Below are 13,412 nucleotides of genomic sequence, written 5' to 3' on the forward strand. Positions count from 1 at the left end.
AGTATACAATTGTTCTCATTTCAGTCTCCTTCTTATCTGCTTAACTGAAATTCCAGTGTCGTGTTTGACATACAAGTATTCATAATAATACAAACTCATTATTTTGACTTCAAGAAAACTTTTGCATACAGAGTTAACAGTATCTCTGAAAGCTACCACAAAAGAAATTGGCATACTTGTAAAAAACAAACTTGTGCATCTTTGAATATGTCTCCTGAGTGATTTATTTTAAGGCAATGTAAAAAATGTGTATTTCATACCAAAAAAATTGCTTTTGAGTTTTTTGTTTGTAAAAGATGTTGTTTCAGCAGAACTGGCCAAATATTTTTAAACAAATAATTTTAATTGAAAATCTTTTAGGAGCATACTAATATTGTCACTAACTGATCCTCTAAAAGTGATCTTTTACTGATTGTGTTTGCTTTTCATTTAAAGGGAGAGAGAGAGAGATGCATGATAATCTGACTTTTTAGGAAATATTTGATAGCGAATTTTAATTCCTGTGTAATAATCAATTAATTCTCCTCCTAAATGTATAAACTGTGTAGATACACAGTATTTTTAAAGGTCAGTTTACTTTGCTACTTTTAAAATTATTCCTACAACTACAATGGAATTACCTTCAAGAAATAGTTATCTTTGATGTTCCGATCTAGTGTCTTGGCAGAGGTAGCTTTGCAAGCCTCAGAGCTTGAAGGACTTTACTTTGCTTGATGCATATCTCTCTCTCTGCTCTAGCGCTTGCTCTTGCTTTAGCACTATGTTAAACAAAAGGGTGTTTTTCTGCCTTGTATTTGAGACAGTTAAAAGCTAATCCTCATATACAGTGTATTTTTAAAGTGTTTTCATTGATTAGTAGAAAGACTTGCTATTCTTCCTCTGCTGTCTCTGCAGTTTATAGGATGCAGTCATGTTACGCTTTTTTTAATTTTAAATGACCGTTTGCTTTGCTTTTCCTTCTTTTTGTGCTACAAACATAGTGGATTTATGGTCTGTGGGGTGCATTATGGGCGAAATGGTTTGCCACAAAATCCTCTTTCCAGGAAGGGACTGTATCCTTGTGCTGCTGCAGCAGGTTGAATTAGTTAGGAAGTGATTAACCTTTTTATTGATGTTGTGTCATGAAAATGCATATTGTACAATTTATTTTTTTTATTAAATGAACATGAATTTTTCTTGTGATACACTTAAAAAAATGAAGAACTTCATTTGTACTCAGGCTGCACCTAGCAGTAGGACATAGTCTCTGCTGGTCCTGTAGTTAGCATACATTGACCTTCACTCATTTTCATTATACACGCTTTTTATAGTCATTTCGTGTGTGTGTCAAAATTTATTTTTTTTTTTACTTTAATAATTATCTTTTATGTTAATATCATTGCATTTTGTTTTCAGTTGACATTTGGTCAGTTGGGTGCATCATGGGAGAAATGATCAAAGGTGGTGTTTTATTTCCTGGTACAGATCGTATCCTTACCTTTGGCCTGGGATGTAGTTGTAAAAGGTCAAAAGATACTGCAGCAATATAGTTCCAGATTAAGGTGGTCCTAATTTTTAAAATACTGGTTTTAAACTGCCTTTTCAAAATACAGTTTGCAAGTGCATTATTTTGGTTCCAGAGCTGCAAAGATGTCTACAGTTGTAGCACTTAAAGCAAACTTGCAACAGAGTAATAGCGTGTGTGGCTGTCCTTAGAGATTAATACTAAGCAAGATGAGCAAAATACCACTTGGGCAAACAGGCTTCTTTTTCCCTTTTCCTTTTTTTTTTTTCTCTTTTTTTCTTCTTCCGGTTTAATATAGTGTCTATCCATTGCATTTGGTTGTTGTCACATTTAAGACAGATTTTTTGTTTTTTTATTTAGGTGGTGTTTTACTGGTTCACGTGCATTGATTTTTGCTTTGGAGATCATTTTTATGTAATAACTTACACTCTTGTTTAGTACCAGAGCGTGCTAGTTCTTGTGTGTTAGAGCAGTTATTATTCTTTACGTTTTGTAGGAAATGTTTACAAAAAATACCTAACCAGCTTCATTAGTTACACTCTGGAGTTTTATATTTTTGTATGCAGAAATGATCCTGCGAACAGCTTTAAGAAATATCTGGCACTTCGGTCTTTCTATTGCATGAACTTCTTGGTGGTACCTGTATGGGTTGTCCTGTGAACGATACTTCAGACAAAAGGTCTGCTCCAAGCAAGTAGAGCTGAAACCTCTGGATCATTGCTAAAATTAGTGGCGTTTGGCATCGTATTTGTTTTACTAGTAGTTACACTCCAGTTATTTAGATGTCGTCAGAAACCTTTCCTGCTTTTGCTGCAGGTTAACTGTTTAATAATAGATATAATACCGTTTAGGAGTGAAGATTGGGTGAAGATTTGGAGGCACAATGAGGACATCCTGGGCATCCTTATTTTCACACAGCTCTGTTATTGCAGGATCTGCCCCATGCTTACCTTTATGCATCTGGTTTGCTAGTGTGGCTTTTCAGTTTAGACTCAGTGCCATACAATGTAAATACATTTTCTTCAAGGTCTGTACTAAAGCACTGTAGAGCTTGAAAATCCTTACATAAATGTCTGCTGTTAAGTTTTGAGAGCATAAGAGGCGGCCTGCTACATCCAACTGAAGGTTTAGATAGCCCAGTATCCAGTCTTTGATGGTAGCCAAAAAGAAAAAGTTGGGGAGAATATATGAATGAGATAAGCTTATTTAAAATCTTACCTGAGCTCTCCCCAAGTATCTAACCATCTGCCACTAGGAATTCCTGAGCCAAACATTGCTTTTTCTTTTTTCTGGTAATATGTATTAAATTCTTCTGCCCTGGGCTGGTCAGTCTCCCCTTTACCTCGTGTAAACTTTTCACTAAGGTGTTCCTTATGCATCCTTGAAAGTCTTTATCTTCTGCATTCAAGTCTGTGACAAAATCATCATTTCCCTGTGTGGGCCAAGATTTCATCCTTTGTTTGCCCACTGGTGCTCAGTGTCGTGTGTTGTCAGTGAGAGATTGCTGGTGTGAGAGTCCAGGGCTGGGCTGTGATACCATAGTGAGAATGAGGGACAGAGCACCTACACAAGGTAATTCTCATGAGTGCCTTGGTGATATGTAGTAGTCTGACTACTGTGAATATATGTTCAGATCAGGCAGTGAGTTCTTCTCCAGAACAAACACCTTTATTTAAATTCATTTAATACATTTTGTGAGTCTTTTAATTTTCTCTGTTTCTCAGAAGTATATCCTTTGCTAGTTAATTATAATTTTGAGTAAAATACACGTTGCCTTGACTACACTATCGTCATCTTGCTTTGTTTCACTGTTTTCTCTTAGAAGGTAGTCCTGATTAATGATGATGAACTTGATATTTGATTATAATTGTCTGTGTTTTCTCTCTGTTGGTTATTTCGTGTCATTTTAACGTAATTTTCTAGCTGAAAATCAGACACGATGTTTTTCTTAGCTGCATAACCTTAGATATTGATCAATGGAATAAAGTTATAGAGCAGCTAGGAACACCATGCCCTGAATTTATGAAGAAATTACAGCCTACAGTCCGAACTTACGTGGAAAACAGACCTAAGTATGCAGGATATAGTTTTGAAAAACTCTTCCCAGATGTTCTTTTCCCAGCTGACTCTGAACACAATAAGCTTAAAGGTAAGGTCTATCTTCTGTGTGGTGTGTATTTTAAAAGTTTTAAAAGTGTGATATATTGAACAGAAATGTAGCTTGGTTTTGTTCACTATAAAATCATCCCGCTAAGGATTTAAATACTGCATTATTTATATCATGGGAGTGGATGAATGTGCTGGCATACACTTACTTCCACTTTCTCATCTTCTCTGAAACAGCTCCTATTCTGGACATACATTTATAAAGAAAAGTAAATACATCTATTCCTCTCAGTGACAGACGCCAGCATGATTTAGAGAAGAGTGGGGGGAAGGTGGAATAGAAGTTGTGTAGGCAGAGCAGATCACCTTTCTCTAGGGATGAAAATAAAGGGTTCGTATTCATAATGCATAGATATCCTGTAGTTACTGAAATAACTTATTGGTTCTAAAAGTCACCTACTCGGTGGAGTCACAGACTCACCATATTTTCTGTGACTAACAGTACATGACAGTTTTTTTCCCATAAACTGTGAGAGAGGGGTAGTCAGTGCTTGCTCACTGCTATTCCAGACAAGGCTGTACTGCCAGCTGAGCTACATTTCACACCAGGATGTCGTACCAAGGGGCACTATATGTGAAAATGTGTAGCCAAACATGTCCAACTCCTTTCTCACCTGTGTTATTCTCTGCAATGTTTTTTCCCATCAAATGAACTACTTTCCTAAACCCCAAATTATGCAAGGGTTGCATAGATGTTAAACTGGAATATGTTTATTCTGGGTCTCCTCTCCTCATAGCTTTGGAATACAGTATTTTGTGCACTACATATGGCACTAGTCTAAATAGAAAATTTCACTTTTGCAGCAAGTCAAGCAAGGGATTTGTTATCAAAAATGCTGGTTATAGATGCTTCTAAAAGAATCTCTGTGGATGAAGCTCTGCAGCACCCGTACATCAATGTTTGGTATGATCCATCAGAAGCAGAAGCTGTAAGTTCTTGTTCTAGGTCTCTGATTAGGAAGGTACTGCACTAAAGCAAACTTGTGATCTTGATATAACTACTTGAAGGAAGATGATTGCATAATCTACACATTTCACTAGAAGCCTAACTGAGCTGTAATCATATTTGTTGACATTGATAGACAAGTTTATTAGAAATAGTATTAGGAATGTCCACAAACCGAAGTACCTGTATCTGTGTGTTCATGTATTGTTCCATATAATCTCTTGGACATGTAGTAACACATCTGAGTTTTATATAGGGTTCTAGTTTACGAGCTTCGGTTGTTTCAGTGCCCTTGATAGGATTCTGAGGTATTTACTCCTGGGCAAGAGAATTATTTTCATTAGTTGTAGCAGTTGATGGTACTCTTAAACTAGAAAATAAGTGTTTCAGCAAAATCTGAGTACAAGGTCTTGAGATTTCAATTATTAATGCTAATGAACAAAGGGTTTGATTGAAAATTTTCTTAAACTAATTTCAGGACAACTTCAGGTTATGAGAAGTGTCATTTTTTAAAAAAGAAAGGTGGTTGGTGATAGCCTCCTAAGAACAGAAAAAAATGCTTGATGTAAATGATGTGATTAGAATTCCACTGACCTGTAATAGCTAGAGGGAAAATTTAGTAATTAACAGTAAGTAGGTAAAAAAGGCTGGTTGGTCTGGAGACTGCTGCACTTAAGAGCTCTTTTACCAGACTGTTCAGTTTCTATTTTAATTATTACAGTAATGTAAGCAAATCTGTTAATTGGAAGAACTTTAAAACGTGTAGCAGCATCTAGAAAATAGGCCACTGAGAGAATATATGACCATGTAAATACAGTATTTTTAAATCAGGTTTATATTCGGAGTGTTTGCTTTCATTTTTCCTTTATTCTGGTTTTGTATCTCTTGTGATTGCTTTTTTTCAGCCTCCACCAAAGATACCAGATAAGCAGTTAGATGAGAGGGAGCACACGATAGAAGAATGGAAAGGTAAGAAGGGCATTTTAAGTATAATAAGGCTTTTGGGAGTGGGCCAGGCCCCAACGATTACTATTATTAAAATTCTTCTGAGCAACCTAATAGTATTTACTTAAACTGCTTGGAATGGCAAGGGAATTGGCTCAAGTGGAATGGCCTCAAGTTGCGCCGGGGAGGTTTAGTTTGGATATTAGGAAAAATTTCTTTACTGAAAGAGTGGTCAGACATTGGAAAAGGCTGCCTAGGGAAGTGGGTGGAGTCATCATCCCTGGAGGTGTTTAAAAAAATGTGTAGACGTGGCACTTAAGGACATGGTTTAACAGGCATGGTAGTGTTGGGTTGATGGTTGGACTTGATGGTCTTAGAGGTCTTTTCCAGCCTTAATGATTCTATGGTTAATAGATCAGTGCTTCACAACCTCTTGATTGTCCGGTCAGTAAAAATTCTCCTGCGAAGGTGCTGAACCTTTGTAGTGAACTTAAGACCTGCTCATTTCAGTCACCTTGTGGAAACCATAACGCGGTGTTTTTAGGGTGGGTAACGCTTCTGGACAAACCACTACAGTTGAAAAAGATGCAGGAGTGTTTTCTCCAACAGAAAAGAACTGTATGTTTTTATATCACTTGCCAGTTGTCCTGTAGCTTACAGCCTGTTATTTAAAACTGATTCTGAACGGTAAAAAACCTATGAAATTTAAACATACGTTTTAATGGGGGTTGTATTATCGATCTAGTCTTCGGTTTGCACATTCATTTTTTGCCTTCCCTTCACTGCATTTTCAGAGTTGATATACAAGGAAGTCATGGACCTGGAGGAGAGAACCAAGAATGGGGTTATACGTGGACAACCAGCCCCTTTAGGTTGGTTACAATAAAAGCACAGTATAGAGCTACATAGAGTTGTAGTTCAGGAGGGCATATACCCATTGAAGACATCCAAGAGTAACCTAACTCAAAAATATGACTCTGAAATGACCAGTAACCTCTTGAATTCTCTTTGAGATATCGCTTATTTGAATGGAATGTATGAGATTGACATCTCTTTTTATTAATCTGGTGAATTCCTCTATTACTGTCCCTGTGTAACTGATGCTTCATTCATTTCAGTCCTCAAGAAACATCTTGGTATGTACTGGTAATCTGTTGCCATAATCTGGTTAGGTGTGTAACATGTAACTGGTACAGTGTCAAATAAAATAACCACTACTTGCGTCTATTAAGTAATGAAGCAGGATATCTAGGTTGGAAAATTCTGGAATGCTTTCAGAAACTGTTGCTGAATTTTGGAGCAAAATGTACCAATTGGCTGGCTGTTGATAGGACTCCGTTTGCACTGTTGATTAGTGATGGCGAAAGTTGGACAGCTGTTGCTGACTTTGCTTAGAGTTCACTGAAGTACAGACTATGAAAAATCATTGGGTCTCTGAGATTGAATGTATGCGATGTGGCTGGACACCAGCTGTTTACCAGCCTGAAAGGGAGGATCTCATGGGGAAAAAACCCAGGCCTCTTCTTTCTTTGTCAAAATATGAAGATATATTCTAGCTTTGGGTCTTAAACTTTTGTCGGGTATCTTAGCTCTGGCTTTATGCATTACTGTCTCTGTTTGTGATTTTTAACCTTCAGCCACTGGCATTTACTGTAATTTGACAGGTATTGTGCCGTGTTAGCTCTGTGGTTCTCAACATACCATTTATTAAGCCCAGTGTTAGAGATGTGGGTTTCGTTGACTTTGACAATGGATTGAGACGCATCTCTTCAATCTTGCTGAAACAGGGGGAAGTAATGACTATTAGGAAGAGACAGACTAATGCAAGTACTGAACTGTGCAACTGTATCTGCAACTGATTTGCTGTTTTGTTTCTCATAGCACAGGTGCAGCAATGATCAATGGCTCTCAACATCCATCTTCATCGTCATCTGTCAATGACGTGTCTTCAATGTCAACAGATCCAACATTGGCCTCTGATACAGACAGCAGTCTAGAAACCTCAGCTGGACCTCTGGGTTGCTGTAGATGACTACTTGGTCTTGTGGGGGGTGGGAGGGGGGTCCTTTTAGTCATGAATAGGGCACCTTTAAAATGTAGTGGTATTTTTGAGTGTTTTTTCAAAACTAATCGTAGAATTCATCATAAAGTGCTGTAATTTTAAACTGTAAGTTGTGTTAAAAGCAGCCACTTTTTTTGCTGTAATTAACTGTAAAATATTACACCTGATAATTTTTATTGTGGTTTTAAAATCTGCATATTTGCTTTACTATTATGCTGCTGATCTTTTTTTACTGAATTTGTAAGATTTGTTTTATCAAAGTACATATTAATGTTGTGGTCATTACCATATAATGAATTATTTAAGATTTTATAGGTTTTCAATTTTTTAATTAGAACTTACTACAGATGTTTATTCATGATATCCTTCAAAGTTTTATGCTTGGTCACATGTCCATGTCCAGGTGGAAGAGGAGAGAATTCAGTGCAGTCAGCTGTAGTTTTGGGCATGCTGCTGTGGTGCTGGCCATGAACAAAATCCTCTCTCATTTTGGCCACTTTCCTACACTTCAGCAAAAGCAACAATTCGTGAATTTTTTTAGAGAAGTTGTATGTAATCCTTTGCAAAGTAACCTCATCTGAATGGTTTTATGAACTAAAGAAAGCAAAGTGTATCTTCAAAGCTGCAGAAATATCTAGCCTAAAAAAGTAATGTGATGTTTTCTGCAGAGTTGTGGCATGCCAAATCTTGTGATCGCCGTAAAGCACAAGGATACTTCATGAATAATACATAACAATGCAAATAACCTGTTTACTTCTAGCCTGTAGTCTGTTTTTATACACACAAAACAAAGTGTATCCAGGATGTCTAGTCTGCCAAGAGGGAAAATGAATATGCTGTAGCTATACTTTCATGTAATACGTGATTCTTGGGAGTTTTGTTTCTTACTAGTTTTGTCTACTAAGATGACTGCTTTTTGGGTAGAAGAGAGAAGGACATGAATGCAACAGGGGGAAAAAAATTCAGCTATTCTTTCTCCACCAAAAGTAACTGCTAAAAACCATTAAGTGGTAGGAGAACCTCAGGATTTCTGTAGCCAATGCATTAAGTGAGCAATATATGCCATCCAAAGGAGGGAGAACTAGTGCTGTATAAATTAATATTTATCTTTTTCATTTCACCATGAGACCAGTGTAGCAGAAATGTTATTAATGGTTCATTTTAAGTCATAAATATTGAGTAGTTTTCAGCACTGAAGCTCCAGGTTTCAATACACTTTTTAAACAAAAGTTATACTGAAATATATAGCACAGTTACTAAATAGTCATGTAAAATGGTGCTGCTCGTCACAGAAGTATTTTAACTGTTTACATTTTATATTTACAGAATGATTTATGTATAACTGACTTCAGTTTGTGTAGGAGTTAAATAATCATTCAGAATTCCTTTGGAAAATGCAGGTTTTTGGTGAAGCTAGGCTGTATAATTGGTTGCCCTGTGTAGACGCATATTTTGTGTAGTGAATTGGAAAGCGAAGAGGAATTTAAATCAGTAATGCTCACAAAAATGAACATAAAAACATACAGAAGTCTTGCCAGGTGCAGAGCATAAGCAAATAATATAACTGGCTACAGAGGTCATCCAGGAATGACTGATGATCTTCAGTGTGGTTCCTTCTGCTTGTTGGGTTAAATAGGTATCTTTCTGAAGTTCTCATTGAAAGAGGAAAGTTTTATCTTTGCAGTAAGTTTCAGAAAAATAGAAGTGAATAGTAATGCTTGCAATATCTAACATGCCTTTTTAAAAAACATACAGAGATACAAGGAGTGGTAATGTGTCAAAGATGACTAAACTGATAAACTGCACAGTTGTTTTCCTGGCCTGGCTAGACTGCTGGTAAGTGCTGTGTGCGTGTAACTGCTTTCCTCACTTGTATCCAGTATTTCAATATTGCCTTTCTAAACCACATTTGTGAAGGCAATTATCTTTACAGGATCCTGCCAAATTGTATGTTACCTCAGAACAGGCAGGACATGTTTGGATTCATCTAGCACTTGAACATAGAAAATCTGCTCAAGTTGAACAGGGACCAACAGAACAGTCTATTTTGTGATTTTTAATCAAAGTTTAAGCTGTGAATTAAGCCAAAATTTTTGGTCATACAACAGTACTCTGTTATATAGGGTCAAATGATATCTGGTCAACCCAGTGTAATGAAGTTAAGACTGACAGAATCAACTTCTGATGCCTGTAAGTGTTGTTAAGAACAGAATTTAGTAAATAATTCCTGTATGAATTTATTTTGGATCCCTCTGGATATGAGTGGTGACTGAAATACTTTTAAATTTTAAAATAAGTTTTGCTGTCACTTCCCAGTGTCCTAAAGAAAAATTGCTTTTAAAATGAATATTGAATGAAACAGTTACCAAGCTTTTACCACAGTGCGCTATCAATAGTAACTTCACTGAGTTCATAAGCTTTAATGAGAATTGAGCTTGCCTTCTTTTAAGCTAGGGTTAATGAATGGGTAGGACTGTGCACTGCAACCCATTGCAGTGTGAGTGAGCTTTGTTAAAAGGGACTGTTTTAATAAGGTCATAGCTTTGCTTGTGGGAACCTGGAGTTCACTTCTGGCACCGTCTTATAGCAGTGTTGCTTTTTTTTGCGGTTGGCTGCATTTTAGGGAAATTAAAGTGATGACAAATTTCAAAGACAAGAAAATCAGATCCAGTAACCAAATTGTCACAACAACGTGTTAGTCTTAACTTCCCTTTTTATTTGTTGAAATATAAAATTATTTCAGAGATAGTTGTACACTGCCACAGGTAGCAAACAAATGGGTAGCTAGAATTCAGCTGTCTTTGTTATGTTGTTAGATCATATACTATCTAATACACTGTACAACTTTATTCTTAAAGTATTAATAAGCTTTATTTGAGTCTGTGATTCCAAAATCTCATGACAACAGGCTTCACTGAAGTGCATGCAACTTCCCTCTTCTAGGGCCATTTCAATCCATTGGGAGTTGTTAGGGATTGAATTACAGTGAGCTGTCTGATTTCTAATGTCAGGTGAGGTTAAAAGTTGGACAATAATGAGATTAATTTCTGCCTTCTCTGGCCAGAGCTGTGGCAGGCATCAAGGATAAAATAGCTCCTCTCCCTTTGTAGGAGTAGGTTCTTCAAGAATTTGAAGTAGACGGTGGGGAGAAATTAGTACTGTTACGGTGTGCTGCACCACTGCTCTGTGAAGTCTTTTGTTGATGCAAGACAGTGGGGTCAGAGTTGAGGTGTTTGTGTGATAAGCTGGACTGTTAGAGCAATGCCCATCAGCTGAACACCGCTACCCTCCCTGAGTGACCGGGTCACCTCTGTTGCATTCGTTCTGCTAAGTTGAGCAGCAAGGCACTTTTCCCTGTGTAGGTGCTGTGCGGTTCGGTTTATTAGTTTTGAAGAACCTGACTATAGTCGAGGCAGTACTGTCTTTCTGGGTAAGAACTCCAGTTGGAGACAAAGACAAAATCGGCATAAATTGTTCAGTGAGCGACCCTGCCAGCACACAGGCGTGAGTTAGGGAACGATGGGGTGAGCGGCATTTGAGGTGGCAATAGCACCCGCTACTGCTGCAGTGCCCATGTAAGTAGAGCGTTACTGATTTATGGAAAATTGCTTCTCTGAACACAGGCTGTTTCGTTAGCAAAAATTAAGCACCTTGACAGGTGTTTGCATGAGTATAATTAATCTATACAACATGTATCTCAACATTGCACAAAGAAAAATGATCAAAAAGCAAGTACAGGAGGATAGTTCCTACCCAGCCAGTAATCCAAAGCATATGAAATCAAATGTTTCTCAGTTAAGATTATGGGGGAAAGGGGTGAAGACTGTTCGGTTTACACTTGGTCTTACTGTTTCAAGTTGCTAAAGGAAGTGAATTACTGTTCCTAGATATGGTTTTATTTGCTGTTGACAGCAGCTTGTCCGTGCTGTTACATTTTATTTTCCTATCAATGTTTTGGTTCTTACATATTTAGTTTGAGGACTGGAGCTGAAGGAGAGCTGTCTGCATTTTTCAATAGGATTATAAAGAGGGTTTTAATGAAATATGACGAGACTTTGCTGCCTACCCAAGTTTTCAGTTCATTTAATTTATTCTTAGTTAAGGGCACTGGATAAAAGTGGTATTTGAAGTGATCTCTTTCTCTCCCTTCTCCTCTTCTTTAGATATCTCTGCATTACAGAAACGTGTTATGAATCAGATCACACTGTGTTTCTACTTCTGCAGTTAAAAATTTAAGCTAGGTTTTCTTGAACTACCTCACACAAACTTTCTACGTTTCTTAAGTAAACAAAGCTAACCCTTGCTCTTGGAACTACACTGAATGTGAATAGAAAAATACACTTCCTTTAGAAAAATAAACCTATTGGCCAATGTTGAGACAATATCAGTAAGTATGTTTCTTACATATTTCACGTAAGATGTTCATGTGTAATATATAGCTTGTGTACAGAAATGTACATCTAGAATATTGTGTTAGCTGTAAATTGGTGATTTTATTATTGTAGTCTGGTTTTGTAGGTAAAAATAGCTTACTAGTAATGTCAGCTCATCCTTTACATTTTACAAAAGGAATAATTCTTGGTAAGCTTTGCATACAGATGAATTACTTTTGTAGGCCCAATATCTAGTCTATTTTTGAGAGTTCTTTAACTTTTATGACTAAAGTTGAGAAAAAAAACCCTAATTATTCTGATCATTCCTTCTGCCCCTTTTGAAGTATATTCTTAATTTTATTTTATGCCAAGAAATATGAAGGGGAAGATACACCATTAAAAATTCTGCGGAAAACTGTAATTTTTTTTCTTCCCCACATTTGATACCTTTTCTTGCTTTTCCTTTATTCCCTCCAAATAAGCTGTTGGTGGGGCATTACTGAGAACGTCGTGGTTTTTTTACTCATTCATGCCATAGGTGATTACATGTGCACCACTGGAATGTATACATTGTTATCTAGTCTGTCAATTGGTTATAATGATATTTTAAATAAAGAAAAAAAAGTTTGACCACTATGGTTTTAGTGTTTCTTCACTGCTAGGCTGAAATGGATTTTATATGGATTAAGGCTACAGTCTTATTAGCATCAGTCCTTCCTGAGACTTCACCTGTTTTTAATGGTACTTAAAAGTCTTGTCTTGTGTGTGACCTGTTTCTTCCATTTCTTCATTCCCATGGGCTTTGGATGTGCCACAGACTGTTAATACCAAGTGTGTTTGTGACCGCTGGGGATCTGTTCTTACTTCCTTGCTGCCAACTCTTGCCGCCTTCTTTCCTGGTAGTACAGCTGCTGACACCCTGCGCTGCAGAAAGAGGTAAGTCATGGGCCATCTGGTGTATGACAGGAGGGCCCAGTCCCTGTGCCTTCAAGGAGATATTTCTCAAAACTGAGTTTCAGAGAAGTCCGAGGGATGTGACTTCTGAAGAGCCCTTACTGGAGAGCTAACCTGGGTGCCAGGATCACTTCCTACACTGGGGCTAAATCCCAACATAATGCATCTCATTGCCTTCATTTCCAGCAGGGTCTTGGCATTTATTTAAACAAAGACTCCAGGGTGCCCTTGTGTAGTGTTTGTCTGTGTGCTGTTACACGGCTGCTGTGTACGTTTGTAAGGGAAGGGAACTGTGACCAGGGGCAGTGCAGGGCAGCCGGCTTTGTTCCTGGGGACCAGCCCTGTGTGAGGTGCTCTTCTGGGAATGTGGTGAGGCTCACAAATGCTCTTTTTATTTGCATATGTTACCATAAAGTGCAGCTAATTCTGAGTAACGTATTAACATAGAACAAGGCCTGAGAC

General features: G+C 37.5%; 1 protein-coding gene across 11 annotated transcripts in view; it reads left to right on the forward strand.

Annotated features, from left to right (window-relative positions):
* The window catches only part of MAPK8 (mitogen-activated protein kinase 8), a 332,992-nt gene extending 320,369 nt beyond the window's left edge, over positions 1-12,623 (forward strand). For 9 of the 11 annotated variants that reach the window (XM_075423354.1, XM_075423352.1, XM_075423353.1 and 6 more), the window contains 6 exons: positions 981-1,052; positions 3,471-3,653; positions 4,475-4,599; positions 5,522-5,585; positions 6,356-6,433; positions 7,448-12,623. In XM_075423354.1, coding sequence (XP_075279469.1) covers positions 981-1,052; positions 3,471-3,653; positions 4,475-4,599; positions 5,522-5,585; positions 6,356-6,433; positions 7,448-7,593 — 668 coding nt within the window. In that variant the 3' untranslated portion in view covers positions 7,594-12,623. Of the gene's footprint in view, positions 1-980; positions 1,053-1,395; positions 1,468-3,470; positions 3,654-4,474; positions 4,600-5,521; positions 5,586-6,355; positions 6,434-7,442 lie in introns of all 11 variants that reach the window. The other 2 variants (XM_075423358.1, XM_075423360.1) reach the window with 2 other exon arrangements.
* The last annotated feature ends 789 nt before the right edge of the window (positions 12,624-13,412 follow it).

Source organism: Opisthocomus hoazin, chromosome 6 (assembly GCF_030867145.1).
Source record: "Opisthocomus hoazin isolate bOpiHoa1 chromosome 6, bOpiHoa1.hap1, whole genome shotgun sequence".
NCBI classification, from domain to species: domain Eukaryota; kingdom Metazoa; phylum Chordata; class Aves; order Opisthocomiformes; family Opisthocomidae; genus Opisthocomus; species Opisthocomus hoazin.